The 20,602-nt window shown below is 49.0% G+C and overlaps 1 protein-coding gene and 1 long non-coding RNA gene across 2 annotated transcripts in view; both read right to left on the bottom strand.

Moving 5' to 3' along the window:
- Nucleotides 1-514: 514 nt before the first annotated feature.
- Nucleotides 515-13,719, bottom strand: FAM168A (family with sequence similarity 168 member A). Its single transcript, XM_027908513.1, has 7 exons — nucleotides 13,687-13,719; nucleotides 7,951-8,031; nucleotides 5,386-5,511; nucleotides 3,577-3,719; nucleotides 2,820-2,994; nucleotides 1,458-1,587; nucleotides 515-755 (listed from the first exon to the last, which is right to left on the bottom strand). The coding sequence occupies exons 2-6, from the start codon at nucleotides 7,982-7,984 to the stop codon at nucleotides 1,475-1,477; spliced, it is 591 nt and encodes a 196-aa protein (XP_027764314.1). The 5' UTR covers nucleotides 7,985-8,031; nucleotides 13,687-13,719; the 3' UTR covers nucleotides 515-755; nucleotides 1,458-1,474.
- LOC114070895 overlaps nucleotides 762-20,602 on the bottom strand; it is a 20,565-nt gene continuing 724 nt past the window's right edge. The window contains exons 2-3 of the long non-coding RNA XR_003573976.1: nucleotides 14,456-14,459; nucleotides 762-902 (exon numbers count right to left, since the gene is read on the bottom strand). This is a non-coding gene — a long non-coding RNA (uncharacterized LOC114070895). The remainder of the gene's footprint in view (nucleotides 903-14,455; nucleotides 14,460-20,602) is intronic.

Genomic DNA, 20,602 nt, shown 5'->3' with positions numbered 1-20,602 from the left:
ATCAACCACCATCCATATTCCCAGTGGGAAGAGCAGCCCAAGGCCCCCCTGAGGGTGACCAGTCCTTGCCCTCCCTACCACAAGTGCTCCCCAACATTTACATCCTCTTACTCCTACAAAAAGAAGGGATGGGCTCAGAACTCCACTGCGGATTTCGAACCTACCACGACAGCTATTCTGGAAGACACCAATTTGCTCGGAGTACGTGATGGAAGATTGAATCACTGATCATCTCCAACTAAAAAAAAAAAAAAAACAAAAAAACCAAACACCAAACCAAGAGAACAAACCTGCCTGTTTAGGAAAACCAGCGCTGTGCTTTTCACAGTCCCCTGAACATCAACCACGCTGCAAAAATCTCGGCTTGGGCGACGACGACAGAAGGAGAACCCAAAAGAACAAGAAGTGGGGGTGGTGAGGGGGGTGGGAATCTCTGCACCACTCAGCTGGCAAAGTGAAGATTCTGAGCTTTCCAAGGACCAAAGAGAAGAACTTTTTTTACTATTGCTCGGTGTCAGTCATGTGTGTTACACAATTTCATGGGGGGGGGGGGATAGGGGGGGGGGGGGAAAATAAAAGAGAGGCAGAAGATTAGAAAAAGCAGCTTTTACAAAAACCACTAAAGGATGCATAAAGTGACCCTTGCACTTGGTTTGTTGAGTTTTGTTCTTGCAAACAGACGAGGCGCTGCGGCCCAGGGGGCCGTGGCACCGATGTAAGACTTGTGGAGTTGCATACAATGTTTGATTCCGGATCTGGGAAAGAGAAAAAATACCCAAAAAACGAGGAGTTAGAAGCAAGGTGTGGAAGATCAGGGCTGTTCTCTGCACCACATAGAGCTGATCCATATGGAATTTAACCATCCCTGAGGACAATTCCTCGAGCTCAGAGGTGGGATCCACCTGGGTAGGATTAGCCCAGTGGAATGTTTCCAGCAAGTAGAGGTTTAGGATAAGCCCAGGGCTGGGTGGGATCTCCACTGCCTCCCAGTGTTCCCATCAGCTGTGTTAACTGGACACCATGGACCAAGAACAAGCAGCTGGGATTTCTGGGATCCTGGGCACCACAGGGATGTGCAGCAACCCTGGGATTTCTCGGACTCTGGGCAAGACAGGGACGTGCAACAACCTCGGTGCTCATGGATGAAACCATCTCCCAGATCATCATGGGAGATTCCCTTTTAGCAGGGAAAAAAACCCCATATACCAGTGATGGGAGGGAAGGGACTCTTGATAAGGGAATTTTGGGATAGGACAAGGAGGAATGGGTTCCCACTGCCAGAGGGCAGGGATAGATGGGATATAGGGAAGGAACTCCTCCCTGTGAGAGTGGGGAGGCCCTGGCACAGGTTGGCCAGAGAAGCTGTGGCTGCCCCATCCCTGGGAGTGTCCAAGGCCAGGCTGGCTGAGGTTGGGAGGTTGGTTAATGCCCAGGGGCGGAGCAGAGGGGTCACTCACATGGATTGGCCAGTGGATTACCAGTGTGGAGGTACGTAGCTGTAGGTGGGGGTTCCTTGAGCCCTGTACGTTGGCACAGACACGGGATGTGCTCCGATGGCGGTGTGTTGGGGGGTGGTCAACAAGGTTCCTGCAAGAGAAACACGGATCAAGGAGAGCTCCCTCCCCCGTCCCAGGAACAGGAACAGCACCAGCTGCCTCCTTTTAGCTTTCCCATCATCCCAAATATCCTTCTGCCCGTGAGACCTCGCTGGAAGGTGTTGGACTTGCGGTCGGGATCAACCAACACCATGAGCAGGATAAACACACCTGAAGCTCCAGGATGTTTTCCATGGTACTTCAGGTCATCACCTCATCTTGTTAAGGGTTTTCCTTGTTGTTTTTTTTGGGTTTTTTTTTCCAATTTTCCTTGTCCTTAAAGACCAACCCAGGTGACATCTTTAACCTGCTGAAGGCACCAGGCTAAACTGCAGCAGGAGATCTGAAACCATCCAAGGACCAAACTGGAATGGATGAGGGATGCAAAAGGAGGTGACAAAAAAAACAAAAAACCAAGAACTCTTCCAGGGAAAATTAGGATGAGCTTTGCCACTCATCTCCAAGGAGTTCTTTTGCTTCCTTTAAAGCCACAGAGCCTTGGGATGCAGCAGGATTGATCCTCTCCCAGCCATGAAGGCACTGCCTGGTGCAACTTCTTTTTTCAGCCAGAGGGATTTCCAGCTGGAATGTGCACAGTGCCTTCCTGGGAAGGGAGAACAGCCCTGGACTGCTCTGTTCTGGGAGCAACTGGGTGCTCAACCCAAATTCCCTGTTTCTGGGAGTCTCTTAGAGAAATTCTAACACATCCCACATACATTAATTAATCCACTTCTCAGAGTAAGCAACAGTAAATATCCCCAAGTGATTCCTGTCACACCCACCCCTGCTTGGAACAGGGGCTGCATCCCATAATAGAGCCCTATTTCCCAGCCAGTGCAGATGCAAAAGGATGAATGATGCATTTCTTGGCATAATTCAATATACAATAAGAATTGTTAATGAGAGAGATACAGGCTTTGGAAGCAAATAAACCCAGCCCATCACGTGCCAGCAATCCAAGGAATCCTGCACACAAAATGTGGAGGAATTGGGAGGGAGAAACCAAACATAATGATGTCAAGCGTAAGAGCCCTAAAAAAGGGGGAACTTGAGGAGACAAATCCAAGTATTTGGAGTGGACAAACCCGGGGATTATTTATGGGCCAGTCAGAGGAAAGAATTCAAAGCTGGGAATTTTTCATCCTGTGCAGGATAAGGGCTGTTTTTGGGCACACCCCAGTGAGAGGCGGAAAACACCCTGCTCCCAAAGACTTCCCTGCTCACCTGCTGACATGGCCATGGTGGTGCCGGCGACCATTCCCATGGCCACTCCGTTGGTCCTGGGCGCGGCCACGGGAGCGGGGTAGATGGCCGAGGGGATGCTGTTGGGCTGCACCACGGTGGTGTGGTGGATGACGTGGGGCTGCGCCGCGTACACCGGCTGGGTATAATAAGCTCCCTGAGGGGGGTAAAGGAGGGGGGAAAAGCCGCCGTCATTCCATGTTTTTCACGGAGCTTTCCCAACCCAAAGCGCTGCCAAAGGGATGGTGTTTCATGTGGTGTCTCTCCTGTGACTGGAGAGACGGGCAAGGAATGGGGAAAGCTGGATCTGTGGGTGTGTGGGATGGATGGATGGAGGCAACAGGACTGAGGGGGGATCAGCATTGAGGATCAAGGAGTCAATCCATCTGGGACAAAGCTCCTTTGGGTGGGATGAAACAGGACACAAAGACTTTGTTGCTGGTGTAGAAAAGGAACAAGAGATGGAAGAAAAGCACAAGTGGCTCCTGGAGGATCCCAAGGTGCTTGTTTGGGAAGTGCATCATCTTCTTGGGATTCCAACAGGGCTCCAAGATCCAGGCTGCCCACACTGACGGGGTTTGGAAACAAAGGGAATAAAAGGAGCCAACAGAAAAAGCTCCACATCCAAAATAACGAAGGGCCTGAAACACGAGGGAGAGAAGGGACAGGCAGTTCCCAGGGATAGTTGCTGGACATTAAAGAGCAGAGGGAAAGCCACCCCCTGGCAGGCCCCACCTACCTGCGTGTACAGGTTCTGCTGGGGGTAGGCACTTCGGATGGGGTACATGGCGGTCTGGTAGGGGTTGGGAGACGGCGAGTAGGGAGGGGGAGCGTTGTTACTCTGGGTCGGTGGCACCTTGTAGGGAGTTCCTGCGGTGTATCCTGGGAAAGACAGGAGTAATCCCGGCTTTAGGGTTGGATTTGGGGCGGCAGAGCCAGGCCACGCACACGTGAGGGGCTCGGGGTGCTGGTCGTGCTGCTCCCTGGGTATGGAGGGGCACAACAGCACCTACTGACATTCCATGGAGAGGGATGTGCCCAGGGAAGAGGCTGCCCCATCCCTGGAAGTGCCCAAGGCCAGGTTGGAGCAACCTGGGATAGAGGAAGGTGTCCCTGCCCATCACAAGGGTTTGGAACAAATCCCTTCGAGATCCTGCACCATTCCAGGATTCTGTGACACCCACCAGGGGGAAAATGATGGGTGTGCCTTTAAATATTTCATCCCTTGAAGGACCTGTGATCCTCACAACCCAGACTGGAATTGTTCTCTTTCTTTTGCTTGGATTTTAGGAAAAGGAAATGCATCCCCTGGTCTTGGCCATCATCTGGAGCATCCAAGTCCCACACTGAGACTTTATCAAAAGTCTAAGGAAACTTAAACTCATTTTCCAGCATTTAGGAGAGGCTGAGTATATGGGGAATAAACTAAAATGAAGGATCCTGGCAGGGAAGTGCCATAAAACCTCATGGAAGGAACAACCTCTAAAGGAGGTGTGACCTGCCCCGAGGCTGGGATGCCACAGCACCTGAAATCCCAGCCTTTAGAGGCTCCATTAATTAAACATTATTGCTTAACTGCCAAATGGGGAGAAATACTCGAGAATACTTCCAGTCGTGCTTTTTTTAAGGATAAATTAAAAAAAAAATAAATAAAGCCTTCAGCCTCTTGTTTTTCCATATAGTGGATTTTTTTTTTTTCAATTTTGGATTTGTTTTATTCCAAAAAAGATCTTGGGAGCTGCCCAGTCCTCAGCACCTGAGGGGTGTCTGGAGGTGGGAACAATAACAAGCTCCAGCTTCTGTTAAAAATTGCTGATTTCACCCAACAATATCTAATTTTTTACTAATCACAATCTGGGATTTCTCCGAACATTCACGACTTGGTCAAACCTGGCCTGGTGTGAATTTAGGCACCATTTCCCCAAAGAATTGCAGGCACATCCCTTTTCCAAGAGAAAGCCTCCCAAAGGCTTGTCAAAGTTTCTGCCTTATCAGGGAGCTTATCAGCCCTCCCGGGGGAGGCACCATTTGTCCTCCTCAGGGATGAGATTCCAAGGCTCCACCTGGAAAAGCCTGTTTGATTGTGTTCCCTGAACAGCACCTCCTCCCCTTGCTTCTGCTCAGCCAGCATTTCAGCTGGTGTCCCTCAAAAATCAGGCTTCAGTTTGGAATTCTTCCGATTTTAAGGGAAGAGGAAACAATATCCCTTCGGAGACAAGCACCAGGTTGCTCCTGGGGCACAAACAGCTGAGGGAGAGGTTCCACCTTCTCCACTTCCAGAAGAATTCCTGCTCTGGGGGAGCAGCAGGAGGGTCAGTGCCCTCCTTTCCTCATGGCTTTAACACATCCATCAACTCCAGGTTGGAGCAGGCTCGGAGCAAACCCCTGGTCTGGTGGAAGCTGCCCCCAAGACAGGAGGGTTGGAACAAGATGGGTCTTTAAGATCCCTCCCCAGTCAAATATGATCCCAAATAACCCCATTCCTAAATGAACACCCAAAATGGTGCCTAGATCAGGAAATCACCCCCAGAAGGAAAGGTGTCTTTACTGAAAGCTGCAGAAGAGGCCTGGTAGGTTCTGTTCTCAGTGCCGGTGTCCACCGGGAGGTGGAAGGTGCCCTCGGTGGCGCAGGACGAGGAGGTCTGAGGCCAGGCTTGCTTCATCAGGAGGGTGGCTTGGGTGGAGACAGAGAAGAGGAGTCACACACAGCAGGGGAGTGACAATTCCCATGTTTATGGAATCATTTTGCTGCTCCTTCCCTTCCACTCCCACCTTTTATGGACAACAGGTGAGCTGAGGGACCTGCAGGAGGATCTGTGGCCACCATCCCTCCCCAGAGGTCACCTCTGTCCCTCCAAACCAGCCCTTGGCCTCGTGATTCCCAGCAGGGAAATGAGCTGAGCCTGGGGTGTGAGGCATTTTATTCCCTGAAAAAAACACTGGAGGTACCACCACTGGTGGTCGTGACCGTCCCATCCCAGCGCTGGGTGATCCTGAGGAACTCTGGGAAGGTCAGCAGTGGCTTTGGGCAGGTCTTCCTGTGTCCCAGTTTGTGGAAGACTATTTATGGTGCCAAGGAAAAGGATCCAGAAGAACCTCAAGAGCCAAACCCTGTGGGATTTGAGGAGGGACCAACAGAATTCAGGCAGGACAAGGCCTGGAGCAACCTGGGCTAGTGGAAGGTGTCCCTGCCCATGGCAGGGGGTGGAAAGAGATGATTTTGGAGGTCCTTTCCACCCCAAACCAGTCTGGGATTCTGTGAAACCAGGAGGTTTGTGGGAAGTGAGAGATCCAAGCCCAGTTTCTCCTCCACTCAGGCACTGATCCCTTCCTGCCCCAGCCTCAGCCCTCTCCCAAAGCTCTGGGAGCTATGAAGGATTTCCAAGCTGCCTGGTTTATTTTCCATGGCACACTGCACTTGGGAATATCCCCCTGGAGACCCAACTCTAGCTCTTGGACAGAAACACTCCTTCCTTCTGCTTTTATTCAGGATCAGATTCTTTTTTGCCTCCGGATTTCCCAGAGATTTTAATCTCCGAGACTGCCACAATTTACTTCCACTCAGCCCTTCCTCCGAGGTTTTCCCTCCCCACATCAAAGCCACCCCAAAATCCAGGTGATTTGGGGTGGAGATTCCCATGGTCTGGCCATTAAATCACGGATTCTTGGAGAACCCATCAGTTAAAACTACACAGAAGGTGAACCAAGGAGGTTTCCAGAACATTAATATCTCCCTGTCCTTTGAAGAGCTGCAGCTCTCAGGGGTCACAAAGCCAGCCATGGTTATTTAATGTCATTTAAGGGCCACCTCCAACCAGTGTCTTCTGGGTTTGGTTTTGCCTCCCACCTTAAAAATAAATAAAAACAAGAGTTTTTATTCATTATCTGCTTAATCCAGGTGGGAAGGGAGCAAACAATGTGGGCTCTGGGTGCCTGCAGAGGACCCTTGGTCATACTGAAATGGGGCAAAAAAAAAAAATGTACCCACCCTTCCAACCTAACCCATTCCAGGATTTCAGAGCCTCCAACCTGTCCCACAACACCCCCCCTCCCCCCTCCAATTCCTGATTTTGGAATTCTCTCGTTCTGCTCTGCAAGGGCATGGCTGCAAACCGTCCTTCTCCCCTGCATTATTAATAAATAAGAGCAGCTAAAGCCCAAACCAGCCTCCAGGAGGGAAAGTGTGTGTGTGTGTGTGTGTGTGTGTGTCCTACTTTCAGGAAAATAAAAAAGGGAAGCCTTGATGAAGGGAGTTAAAGCACAACAACTGCTGCAGGAAGGCAGAAAGCCTGGGAGGGAACGTGCAGCTTAATGAAGACATATATTATTTGACTTTTATTGTGTCTCTGCAGCAGTGATTTGAGATGCTCGTTTTTAGCAACTTAAAAGGCCTTTTCTTTTCTTTTTTTTTTTCTTTGGAAGAACAGGATCCCAAAAAATGCTTAAATAAATGCTGGTTTATTGCAACCAGCACAGTTTGCAGTGCTGGGGGTGTTTGCCTTGTGTCTCTCCCTTTAAAAACTGTGGAAAAAAAAAGCAACAGGAAAAAAAAAATCACACAAGGCAGGAGCTTGAATTGGAATCCAGAGAATCCCAGAATATCCAGGCCAATATTCCGGAACGCTGCAGGATTTATATCCCTGACTGAGCAGGGAGGACGTTGCCAAGCTCTGGCAGGACAAGCTACTAATAAATTTATGGGCTTTTTCTTAGTCTGTGGAGCTCTTTTCCCTTTATTCTTCCAGTGGTTTATCCTCCAGGGGAATTTCAGGATGGCCAGCACAGGGACAAAACTCCTTTCCTAAGGTTTTTACTGGGAAGAAATGCAGCTAAAGACCTTCTCAGAAGCACATCAACCCAAATAAAACCCAAACCCAACAGATCCCTGGGAATAGGAGGGAGAAAATGAGATTTTTATGGAGGAGAAAGCAGCTGGTGCTGTCCAAGAGGCCGAAGAATTCCCGAGTTTGGCCCAAGTTTGGGAAGGACAGGAGGAGACACAGGGACAGACTCCGGCATGGGAAACCCAGACCCCAAACAGGCCACAGCTCCTGACATTCCTGCAGCTGTGGCATTTCCCCCTGGAATTTCCCCCTGCTCAGGGGGGTTTTACCTGGGGCGTAGCCGGGGCTGCTGGTCGGGTACATGTTGGGGTTGTAGGCCGGGGCAGCCGTGGGATATCCCGTGGGATAACCTGGAATGAGACCAAAAAAAAACCAAAAAAAAAAAAATCAGCATTTTTATCAATAACACCCCTGGAAAGCAACAAACTGGTGTGAGCAGAGAGGGAATGGGCACAGCCAGGAGGGAAAACGCGGCTGGAGGAAGAACTGGGAATGTGCTCCACGTGCCATCATCAATATTTCATCCTTATTCCCATAGAAAACGGGGGGCAATGACCAGAATGCAGAAAACAGGGATGATCACTGGGCTTGGAAGGAAAGCACTGAGGAAACACATGCTCCGAATGTGGAATTCAGCCGTGGAAAACCACCGGCACAGCCGGCTTGGAAAGCTTTTCCTTGGCAGAGCTGAGCACCCAGCCCAGTGCTCAGCGCTCCCATTATCCAGAGTTTCCTGCTGAAGGGATGCTGTAGGAAAACACGCCAGGCTTGTTTTCACTGCTGGTTGCACAAGTGCCATCCCAGGAGGGCCCCGATTCCCTGCCAGGCCACCTGGAAGGAACGTGCGCTCGGCAGCTCCGACCCCCTCGGAGCCACGGGAGGGGATTTAATGGGCTCTTTGGAAAAGGCTTCAGTTTTCATCAGCTTCATTTGGATGGGTCATGGAGAGTTCAGGGAGAATCACCTGAGCAGGGCTGGACAGACCCTGAGTGCCCCCCACAGCCAGTGCAGGTGTCTGATCCAACTCACACTCCATGGAAGTTCTTGTCCTCTGTGGATTCCACGGACAAAAAACTCCCCACCTTGGGCTGCTCCAGTTTCAGACAATCGTGGAAGGGACCCACAAGGATCATCCAGTCCAGCTCCAGGACACCTCAACAATCCCACCCTGTCCCTCAAGGGCGTTGTCCAAGCGCTCCTTGAGCTCTGGCAGGTTTGGAATTGCCCCCCTCTGGGGGAAGAACCTTTCCCTGAGATCCAACTTGACCTTCCCCTGGCACAGCTCCAGGCATTCCCTCAGATCCCACCCCTTGGCACCATTTTGCTTTGGTTTCCTTCCATTTCTGGAAAGTCTTCCCTACTGGAAACAGTAAAACCTGGATAACTCCATCCCTCCTCACGTGCTCCTGCACAAATCCCTGGGACAGACAGAGCAGGACACATTAATCCTCCTTTTCTGGTGGAGAATTCGGCTTTGCTGAGCTTTCCCCCACAGTCTGTCCCCTTGGACACCATCCCAGAGCAGAACCAACCCAAGGCTGACAAAGTGACCCTTGGAGACTCTTCCTCCCATCTGATGCCGCCAAACAAGGCTGGAAAGATTTAATTAACAGTCAGTTCACACTCCCCCCCTTTTTTTTTTTTTTAATATTTAGATATTTTAGAATCTTAAAATATGAAAAATATAACAGGTCTGGCCTCCTCCTTTCTGAGCATCCGCACAGTGTCACTGGAACCTCTCCCTCCATGCCCCAAATCTCTTCCAGCATGTGCCAGTTCCTAAACCCCGTGGCCAAATTCTGAATATTCACCGGAATAAATCTCAATCACCACTCGTGGCCACTGTAGTGGAATAAATGACTGTGTGTTCTACCCTCTCATTTTCATCAGGGAGATGTTTGGCTTCTAAATCAGGTTAATTAAAAATTGCTGGAGTTAATGTTGGCTAAGCAGCAGTTTAACGGGGTAGTTTTTTTTTAGGCATGAAACTGTGTTGTTGTCGTACTCAGGAATATCTGCAGTTCTTTAGCAATCAAGGAGCTCCTCAGAAGGTTATTTTGCAGCCCCAGTGATTGCAGGTGGAAATTTAATGATGATCCTCAATCACAGATATCCTGCTCACCCTCCACTTCATTAGGAGAGAATAATTTCTTCTCCAGGACATCCATCATTCCACAGTCTTCCCGTTTCCTCCACGATCCCCACTTGCCACCCTGACCACCCTGAACCGCCTCCAGTTTGCTCCAAGACTATTTTCCCTAAAATTCTCCCGACTTGCCACACAGATCAGTAGAATCCCAGGATGGTTTGGGTGGGAAGGGACCTCAAAGACCCTCCAGTTCCACGGACAGAGGTGGTGATGGCTGTCCATGGTGCTGGGAAGGGATGGGATGGGATCCAGATGACAAACTGGTGGAGCACCAAGAGGTTCTCCTGATCTTTGCAGCCGGTTAATCCCCCCAGACAAGTCCTGAATCCCCTAATCTTTAACAATAGTCCTTAACTGACAGTCTGAACCATGGCAAACACAGTCCTGGGGGGCCACGAGTTCCATCTGAGGCACCACCAGCACTTGCTGTCAAATTCAGCAAAAAAACACCTCTAAAAAACCCACATCTAAACCCACCTCAAAAAAACACCCCCAGAGTTTCCAATACTGTGGAGTTTCAGAAAAACCAGCCTGAAAGAAATCAAACCACTCTCAGACCACAGGAAAACTGTGGCTTTGGAGAAAGGTTTTTCCAGCCAGACACTTATTGAGACTCCAGGGTTATTTCAGGCAGATGGAGACAAATGTGTATTCATGGAATTAGGGGATCATTGAGGTTGGAAAAGACCTTTAAGGTCATTCAGTCCAACCCAGCACTGCCAAGGCCACCACGTCCCCAAGTGCCACATCCACACCTGTTTTAAAACCCTCCAGGGTTGGGGACTTCTCCTTTTTTTTGGGGGGGGGCGGGGGTAAGGGGAAAGAGAGATGAGATTTGTTTCTTGGCTTTTCTTCACCCCCCAAAATAACCCCAAACAAGCTTCCTCGTGGAAGCCAAAGCTGTAAGTCCCTCATGATGATCCACATTCCATGGGTGTCTGGATCCAAGAATCAGGAATGGGTTCAGGAGTGTCTGATTTTCCCCCTGTTCCTCAGACAGACCCTGCTCCCTTCCTGCCACATTTTGGCACCTTAAATCAAAAAGAAAACCAACCCAGCAGGAGGATCAAACCCCCCTGACATGGAAATACCACGGACAGAAGGAAAATATCTTGTATGGATTTGCCCCTGAAGGGCCCCTGGCCCTCCTGGGCCTGGTGATGATGCAGGAACAGCAAAGGAGGCGAAAACACATCGAACAAAATTGATGAGAGTCCTCGCCCAAGAAATCAAAACTTGTTCTCTGCCTTTATTTTAATTTAATATCATCTCCACAATCAATAGGAGCAAGGAAGCCAGTGTTCATTTGATGTTCTCCCCCGGGGGGAGAGAGCACACAGCTCCGGGAAGAACTGCTGGAAAAACTCCGGCACAACAGCCAGGAGCACGTGGGGCTGCAGCAGGGAGGTGTTTTAAAGCTGCCTTTTATTCTCTATGTGCATTTTTCAGATTTCTGGACTGTTCCCCCTCCAGCTCTGCTCACCCCTTTTTTCCTTTTTGGTGGGATGTTGCTTTGGATTAATGGCTTTTAGGCCCCCTCTTTTTAGGAGACGAATGGTAAAGGGGTTCAGGAAATGAATTTTAAAAGAGGGGTTTAAGTGCCTTTGGGGTCAGATTAGGGGTGCAATCCCCAGCCCTGGAAGTGTTCAAAATCCCCGTGGATGTGGCACTTGGGGACATGGGTGGCTTTGGCAGTGCTGGGGAAGTGGCTGGACTCGATGATCCTGGAGGACTTTTGCAACCTAAATAACTCCTTTCTTCTGTTTTCACTCATTCTCCCCTCAACCTCTGCAAACCAGTTTGTTCCTGCAACAGCCCCGGGAAGATTTTGCCTCAGCCAGATGAAGCCAAAGTAGTTTTCCCCTGCAGAACACCCTCACGTTCTATTTTAAGCTCATCCACTTCGTTCTTTACCGCCCACACCTCAGCAAGCCTTCAAAAATAGGATTTCTGAGCAGCTTTTTGGGGGCAGAAAAACACGAGAAACCTCCCGGCTCCGTCCTGAGTGGGAATTCGTTCCTGCCGAAAAGTCACGTGCTGTGACACGAAAAGTGCAAATTTGGTGCTCGAGGAATCACCCCAGAGGTGTCAACAAAGCTTCTCCTCCCACGGCACGAGCCTTTCTCCATCCGGAAGGATCTGCCCAGCCCAACTTGCTCCTCACTTAGGCCACGCATCTCCTCCTGCCTTTTTTGGGGGGGTTGTACCCCCAGGGAATATCCCTTGGCATCTTTGAACAGCTTCCTACCCAGGGCACTTCACAGACCTTCCCTGCTCTGGGGGAACTGTGGGAAAACGTCTCCTGCTGAATCCCAAATTACCTGCTCTGGGTTTATCCCCACACAGCTGCTCTGTTGCCCACCTGACACACAGTTTGAGTTCCCACCCCGTCACTCGTCCATCCCCTCCCACAAACACCACCCACCACCATCAGGCTGCTGTTTTTAGGGGTCCACCTGCCCCGAAGGGTGACTTTTCCACGACCCAGCTCTTAATTCACCAGCCAGAGCCCTTTGTCACCAGCGACTTCCACACCAGGGGCTCTGAGGATGTTACAGGTGTGATGAAATGACCTCCACAACTCATTGTCAGGGTGTTTTGAGATGTTCCTGCCCTGCCAGAACTCGGGCCCGACTCGGTGCCAAACCATCCCGACACACCTCGCCCAACGGGAATTTGGCCTTGGGAATTTTAAATCTGTTGTATTGAAACCCCCTTTGCAGCTCAAAATGTACATTCTCCAAGTCACTGAGTTTTCCTAACCAAATTTAAGGTTAAAAAGAGTTTCCAGCTCAGGAGGGCAGAGCTGAAAACCTCCTGGACTGAGCCCTGGTTTGTTTTATGTTTAACATCCCGAATTATATGAACCTGAGTTTTGCCAGCTCCCCAATGCACCTACAGCAGGAAGGATGGCAGGACCCTTTCCTTCTTCCCTAATCCCACAGATCCATCTGAGAGTGGCCCATTTTTGGGTGCATTTCCACATCAATTCCACCCAAACCTCTCCAGGACGAGCTCCAGACGTGCCAGTGCCCCCGGGATTTGTTTTCCACCCACCATCCCACGTTAACCACAGACATCCCAGCCCACTGCTGCTAAATGGATGTAAAAATAGAGGGAAGGCTGAGAGCAAGGGTGGGACTGCTCTGCAGAGCAGCCTAATGGAGGGTTGGGAACCCAGCCTTTCTGAAGTCTCTGGGTAATAAATACATTCATTCCCACGAAAAAAAGTGCCACCCCCTCATTACTGCTCCAAACCTCAGCAGCCCGGGGAGCAGAGCAGGCAAATGTGCTCCCAGACACAGCAGCTGCTTCCAAAAGAGATCTGCTCTCACATTTAACAGCCTCTTTTTCCAGAAGAACTTTAAACTTGGGTCTTTTTTTCACCTGAAAGGTCCTTTATGTAAGTAGGAGCTTCTCTTGCTCGTTCCCCAGGGCCGTGCAAAGCTCATCTTCACGTGGCTGGTCCTGCTGTTTCCCAATTTTAAACACTCCTGGCCACACTGAGCAGCAAATTCTGACCCTGTGCTCAGGCTGTGACTGCCCTGGACAGGAATGTCCTGTTGTGCCATCTCTATTCCCAAGGCACTCGTGGAAATCAGGATGGTTTGGGTGGGAAGGGACCTTAAAGCCCATCCAGTCCCATCCCCTGCCATGGGCAGGGACACCTCCCACTGTCCCAGGTTGTTCCAACCTGGCCTTGGACACTCCCAGGGATGGGGCAGCCACAGCCTCTCTGGGCAACCTGTGCCAGGGCCTGCCCACCCTCACAGCCAGGAATTCCTTCTCAATATCCCATCTATCCCTGTCCTCTGGCAGTGGGAAGCTGTTCCCCCTTGTCCCATCACTCCATGACCTTGTCAGAATTCCTTCTCCATCTCTCTTCCACACCTCCTTCCACCTCCTTCCTCTCCCTCCCTGGGATCACAGCTTGATCCAGAGGGGGGGGAATTCCACTGGCGTGAAATCACAGACCCCCTGAAGGAGTTTTCCTTATGGATCATCCCCATCTTACACAGCAAGCACAACCAAACCAAGGGCAGGATCTCCACAGGTAACACAACCTTCCCTATGAAACCTCCAGTAAAAACAAACAAACAAACAAACAAACAAACATCTGACAAAACCCACAGGAACATGGTAAAAAAATATCTCTTTTTATGTCATTTTCCTTTCTATTTATGTCATATTTCCTTTCTATTGCACAGACTCATTTGAAAGAACTGCTGGATGTCCTGGGAATGGCAGGGGTGCCTTTGGCAGGGAAGGGGATGGAGAGGAACATGTGCCAGGCCCTGTTTGTGTCCATTCCAGAGGGTCCCAGCGTTGACACAATGAGGCCCTGCCTGCCTGGAGGAGATTTTCCCAGCTGGAGGTCAAAGACAAGGGGATGGATGGTGGGGCCTCCCTGCCCAGAGGAGCTGGAGGCTCCTGTTTTTTTGGGAATTAGGCAGGGAGAGCAAGGAATTTGCACGGAGCTCTGAGCTCTCGATGGGACCTCGTGGTTGCAGGATGCCACAGATCAGCTTGGAGCTGCTGCCTTCACCCTGCCAGGGAATTTGGAGACTTTACCAGCCCAAAAAAAAGGTCTGAAGGAAATATCAGGAGCAGTTTGGGACGATCACTGCCCTCATTTTCCCTCGCTCAGGGAAAACCTGCTGTTCCAGCCCTCTTTGCTTTAGCTGCTGGACAAGAGAGATGATTCCCACTTCCATCCTTATCCCGGTTCCACCTCACTTTTACTTCCCACAAAGCTGCCAGGCCCTCCAGCAGCCGTCTGGGGACAGGACAAGCAAAACTGGGAGCTCCTGTCCAAAGCCATTAGAGAGACACTCGAGTACTTGGCAGTAAATAAACCATAGTGACAGGACTTGTCAGGCCGTCAATCACTGTCACTTCTGGGCCACAGACAGTGTGTCACATCCTCTCTCCTGTGGGGGAGAAGTCCTGGAAAACGGCTTAATTCATTCCCTGTTGATGCTCCCTGCAATTATTGAGTTAATTCTGTGTTTGCAGAATTTGTTTCTCCTCAGAAAGTGTCCTAAAGGAGCCGTCACAGCTTTCCTTAAACACTGAAATGTGGCTCAACCTTATCCAATAACGTTTCCCAGCCTGGAAAAATGAAGGGAAATCTCTTCTTTTTTAAAATGTTTTCTGGGACAAGGGGCTGTTTCCTGCACAGTTCCTACAGAACTTGTGGAACTGGAGGAGCTAGAGATGGACTCGTCCCCAATGGTGAGTTTTGGGCTGCCAGAGACGCCTCCCCAGGCAGGAATTTTCCAGGAAGGGGCTTGCTTGGAAAAATGATGGCAAAAAGCTCCTTATTGGTCACAGACTGCTTTTATTTTTATTTTATATTTATTTATTCAGTCCAGCTCAGCTGCTAGAATTTAATACCCTAAAACTGGCGGTATTCCAGGTGCGCTGCCAAAGCCAAAATCCTGGTTCCTTGTGCCCTGAGCACAATCAAGGATGAATGGGAAAAAAAAAAAGAACTGCCCAGGAATCAATCAATTAATCAGTAATCAATGGGCTAATTAAGAACAAACATTGTCCTGCTTCCTATCTCTTGTTTTATACACTCCTCTGGCACTGGAAGATTGATTCCAGTCCTGATTCCACCAGAGATAATCCCGATTCACACCCTTAAACAAGGTCTCTGAGGACACCAAATTCCCTGTTTCAGCTCGTTTTAAAAACAGACAATGCCAGAAGGGCCACGACGATGTCACAAATTAAATTACTGCCCCAAAAGGGCTGATTTTATAGTGTGAACTCTTGAGTTTTCATCTGCAAAGCTAAAAATCCCAAATGATAAAATATTTAGGGTTGCTGGAAGAGGCCAAACTCAGGGAGACCGAGGGTTTAGGGATCACAACATCCTTAGATACTGAATTCTAAAATCCTAATTAACTTCCAGTTGTCCATATGGTATTTTGGTCATTTTGGCCTTGGACTAGGGCAGTGAACTGCTCCCAAATCCATTGGCTCCAGACAAGCAGAGCAGCAGATGGAGCACAGGCAGAGTATTAATAAAACCAGTTTCTGGGTGTTAAAAGGCTTTAATGGGCCTCTCACTCATATTTGGGCCAGATTAGATCCAAGTTGTCCTTGGGGGAAGCTGAGAATCCATAATGTTTGAACTGGCAAAACTCCACGGCCTGTTTGAAAATCAAACCTAATTCCACCAGCTGGGAAGTGCAAAGGTGCTGTCAGGAGAGATCCCACAAAGATCCCTCCATCCCGAGGTTTTGGCTGTTCATTTCCCAGCCAAGAGCTGGGATGAGATTCCCTGATTCCCAGACCTTCGGGAAAGCCACCAGCTTCTGCTCAACTACAATTCCATTCTATTCTATTCTATTTTAATCCACTGGATTCCATTTTATTCCATCCCATCCCATCCCATCCCATCCCATCCCATCCCATCCCATCCCATTCCATTCCACTCCACTCCATTCCACTCCAATTCCATTCTATTCTATTCAAATCCATTCCATCTCATCCCTTCCTATTCTAATTCCAATTCCATTCTATTCAATTCAAATCCATTCCTTTCCATTCCATCCTATTCTACTCTTTTCCTTTGTTCTGTCCCACCCCATCCCATCCTCTCATCCCACCTCATCCAGCACAGCCAAGACAGATCCCCCCCGCTCTGTGCACATCCCACCCCCCTTCCCACCCCTGGATCCATCCAGGGAATACCTGGATACACCCAAACCCAGCTCCACCAAAGCCATTCCCACCACATTTTTTCCCAGATCCTCTGTCACCTAGGGCAGGTTTTGCTTTTCCAGCCCCAAACCTCCCAAATCCCTTCAGTCCAACAGCTCCAAACAGACCCTTTCCCACCCACAGGTGCCTCCCCTGCCCTCCTTTTTCCATAGGCTGGGAGCTGCATCCTGGGAAGATCCTGGAATATCCATCTATTAACAGTCCCTCACCTTTCCAAGTACAAATCCAAGGCTCTCCCCAGCCAATCCTCCCCCTCCTGAAATGTCTCTTCCCATCACGTCCAGCCCTCCCATCCTACTGGAACGGCAGCATTTTCATCTTGGAATATTAAAGACTCTTCCAGCAGGCACTTCAAAGGGAAAGGAGCCAATAAGGAACAAACAATTCCAGGTCAGGGGCTTTTTCCCTGCTCAGCTCACGAAATAAAAGGTGATTTTTTTTTTTTCTTTTTTCCCTCCTCCCCCCTCGATTCCTGTGTGTGAATTTTAATTGCTTTTTTGACATGTGCAGAGTGTAATCTCCTCCCTATGTTGGTCCAAGGATTAGGGCAGGGACCAAGGTAAAGCCAGTTTTGATTAATATGGAAATCAGAAATGACTTCCCAGAGAAACTGGGGAACTTGCTCCTAATGCTCCTTTATCTGTGGGGAATTACAAACACCAGGAGTAACGAGAGGCAGCTCCCTGAGCCTCCCCACCAGCCAGAGATGCTGAAAGATCTCTAAAAAAAATACATTCTAAAAGAAATATGGGATTAATACAGTCAGGAAAGGGGTCAGAAGACAAAGAGAGTTAAATCCCCCCAGAACAGGGGAAAATCAGTTTATCTGGGAAGGAAAAAAAAGAAAAATAAAAGGTGCTGAGGCCACGTCATTCCTGAGTTTTAAAACAATTTTGTGGTTAAATTCATTCCCAATTCCAAGTTATTCTGGCTGAACCACAAATATTCCTCAGGACCACTCAGCTGAATTTCCAAGTGGTTTAGAAGGGGTAAAAAAAGGTACATCCTGGCAAGCACGAGCCTAGAAAATTCCTTTGGAATTCCCTCTGGAATCAAACGCTCTGAGGAAAGGGAGAAGGATTGAGGGGTGAAAAATCCACACGGGGAAGGTTTGGAGGAGGAAAAAATTCATCCAGGGAAGGTTTGAGGGGTAAAATCCAGACAGGGAAGGTTTGAGGGAATAAAATTCATCAGGGAAGGTTTAGGGGGTAAAATCCATAAAGGGAAGGTTTGGAGGGATAAAATATATAAAGGGAAGGTTTGAGGAGTAAAATCCATTAAGGGAAGGTTTGGATGGGGTAAAAAATATAAAGGGAAGGTTTGAGGGGTAAAATCCAGCCAGGAAAGGTTTGGAGGGGTAAAATCCATCAGGGAAGGTTTGCAGGGATAAAATCCATAAAAGGAAGGTTTGGAGGGATAAAATACATAAAGGGAAGGTTTGGAGGGATAAAATACATAAAGGGAAGGTTTGAGGGGTAAAATGCAGATAGGAAAGGTTTGGAGTGTAAAAAAATCCATAAAGGGAAGATTTGGAGGGGTAATATCCATCAGGAAAGGTTTGAGGGGTAAAATCCATAAAGGGAAGGTTTAGAAGGGTAAAATCCACACAGGGAAGGTTTGAGGGGATAAAATCCCCCTCAGCTGCCCCAAAAACCCTCCTTTTACCAGTCAGGCCTTTAACACACCAGCTAAATATTGATTTTAAAACATTCCCTCCCTTTTCCCAGCCTCGAATCGCTGCAGTAAAAAGCCATAAAAGCACCTCGGAGGAAAACACTCCTGAGACTCCTGCGCTTGCACATGAACTGAGCATTCACTGCTGCCCAGGAGGGGTCACGGATCCAAAAAAAAAAAGAAAAAAAAAAACATAAGGGAAAAAGGAAAGAAAAGTAGGTCAAACAATTCCCACTCGCCACGAAGGACAAAGAGCTCTGCAGGTTGGTTTTTTTTTTTTATTACCTTATGCAATTGCTCCCAAATATGTGAGGCTTCCTTTTTATCTGCTTCCAATCCCACGGGAGTAATCCCTGATTAAGTGTCGGGGGTGTGAGATTTCACGAGGTGCCCAATTTGGAGCAGATTGGATAATGGAGTTCCATCGCCCTTGGGAATTAAGGGGGGGGAAATTAAAGCTGTGATTTTTTTTTTTTTTTTTTTTTTTAATCTCCCTTCCCCCCATTCTGGAGATTATTGTGATCCATGGGAGGCATCCATGTCTTACAGCTCCAGCTCTGCACGTGGCATGGAGATTTCATGGAATGTTTTCTAAAAGAGGGTGATTTCTGCCCTCCCCCCCCCCAAAAAAAAAATCTCGTGGACTAACTCAGTGTTATCGTTTTTCTGTTGGAATGGGAAAACTGTTAATAGGCAGCTGGACAATTCCAGGAGAAGCCACCAGATCCCTCCATGGAAAAGGATCTATGTTAAGACAAAACAGGAAGTTTGGGGGTTTTAGATGGGATATTGGGAAGGAATTCCTGGCTTTGAGGGTGGGGAGGCCCTGGCATAGTTTTCCCAGAGAAGCTGTGGCTGCTCCATCCCTGGAAGTGTCCAAGGCCAGGTTGGAGCAACCTGGGATAGCGGAAGGCGGGTGGAATGAGATGAGCTTTAAGGTTCTTTCCAAGCCAAACCAGTCTGTGATTCCATGGCCAAGCTCCACCACATCTCCCCTCAACTTCATCCAAACATATTCCATATCCAAGTGCTCATCCAAGTCACCCCCAGACTGTTTATCCCTTGTGCAGTTCCACACACATTTTATCCATCTCCCCTTCCCTGCCTACCCTGGATGCTTCCCCTGATCTCCTCCATGTTTTCCTACCTGGAAGTGACAGCAAAAGCACCACCTGCCAGAAAAATCCAACCCAACACTGGGAGAAACCACATCCCCAGGAAGGATGGAACTTGGAACACTGAGGGGATGGGAATCTCCTTTCTTGCCTAAATCTGAACCTCCAGCTTGGCTCCAGCTTGGAAGTTGGCTTCGTTTTGAAGGGCTGAGGGAACAAAGAGCTGCCCAAACTAAATTATTCCAGGACTTAATGTCTTACCCAGACTTTCTGCCACAGAATTATTTTAATAATCCCTCTTTTATGCTCCTTCCCCTCCTCTCCTGCACTTCAGCTCCTGCTTCTGGTTCCTCCCCTCCCCTGGAACGGGGTGGTTTCGTTCCATATTTGCAATTCCAAGCCTGCCTTTATTTATATGAGATAACAGGGCTATTTTCCACCTGGATTTGGACGCTCAGAGGTGTTGGGATTCATTCTGGGCACTGCTCTGAGTGGTGTCAGGGACCTTCTGTTCCCAGCAGTGACACTGGAATGAAGGAATGGGGGGGGAAGGAGAGCACGGAGCCGACGTGAGTTTGTGACAGGTGATAAATCAGGGTGTGGGAACAGCTCTGATCGTTCCTGCTGGAGCTCATTTGGCCTTTAGGGCTCTTTTCTGTGGGCAGTTCCACACCTCAGCTTAACGGAAAATGTAAATAAATGAATCGAAAAGGTAAATAAACCGGAGTGCAGGAATTAGACTGAGTGTCAATCCCAGCAAGAGCTTCTGTATCCTCTGCTGAGGATTTATGGGAAAAGGCTGTCCTGGAACCAAGGACCCAAAACACCACCACAATTCCCACAGGGAGCTGTTCCACACGTCCCACACGTGCCAGAAAATTCCACAAAGTGGAGCTTTCAGCTGTGAACATCAGAATAATTTTGGCTCCCTGTCCAAGAACTCTGGAAAACAACCTGGGAATCCTCTAGTCTGGTAGGAAATAAAAAAAAAAAACAAACCAAAAACAAAAACAAAGAAACAAAAAAAAACCCTCCAAACACAGACCTGCATCCTCATCCCCTCCCATGAGATCCAGCTCCAAATGTTCCAGACACCCTCCTGTTATCACTGGGCACTTCCATGAGAGGATAACAGTCAGTTTAAAGAGAGAAAAAGGCTCTTGGCCTGAGCTGACCCAGGCTCTGTGTCCTCTGGACAGGGTGTTCCCTCTGTATCCCACGGGAATGATCTGGCTGGGATAGCAACAA

This window comes from Empidonax traillii, unplaced genomic scaffold (assembly GCF_003031625.1).
Source record: "Empidonax traillii isolate 1590-97213 ecotype Southwest subspecies unplaced genomic scaffold, ASM303162v1 scaffold1736:size66746, whole genome shotgun sequence".
In the NCBI taxonomy this organism is placed as follows: Eukaryota; Metazoa; Chordata; class Aves; order Passeriformes; family Tyrannidae; genus Empidonax; species Empidonax traillii.
This window is presented reverse-complemented; position numbering and strand designations above follow the sequence as displayed.

Coding starts and splice junctions, on each gene's coding strand:
- FAM168A (XM_027908513.1), bottom strand. CDS start 7,984: ATGTACCCGACCAGCAGCCCCGGCTACGCCCCAG. Junction 5,512..7,950: donor CAGCCCCGGCTACGCCCCAG/GTAAAACCCCCC, acceptor TCTCCACCCAAG/CCACCCTCCTGATGAAGCAA. Junction 3,720..5,385: donor GGCCTCTTCTGCAGCTTTCA/GTAAAGACACCT, acceptor TGTCTTTCCCAG/GATACACCGCAGGAACTCCC.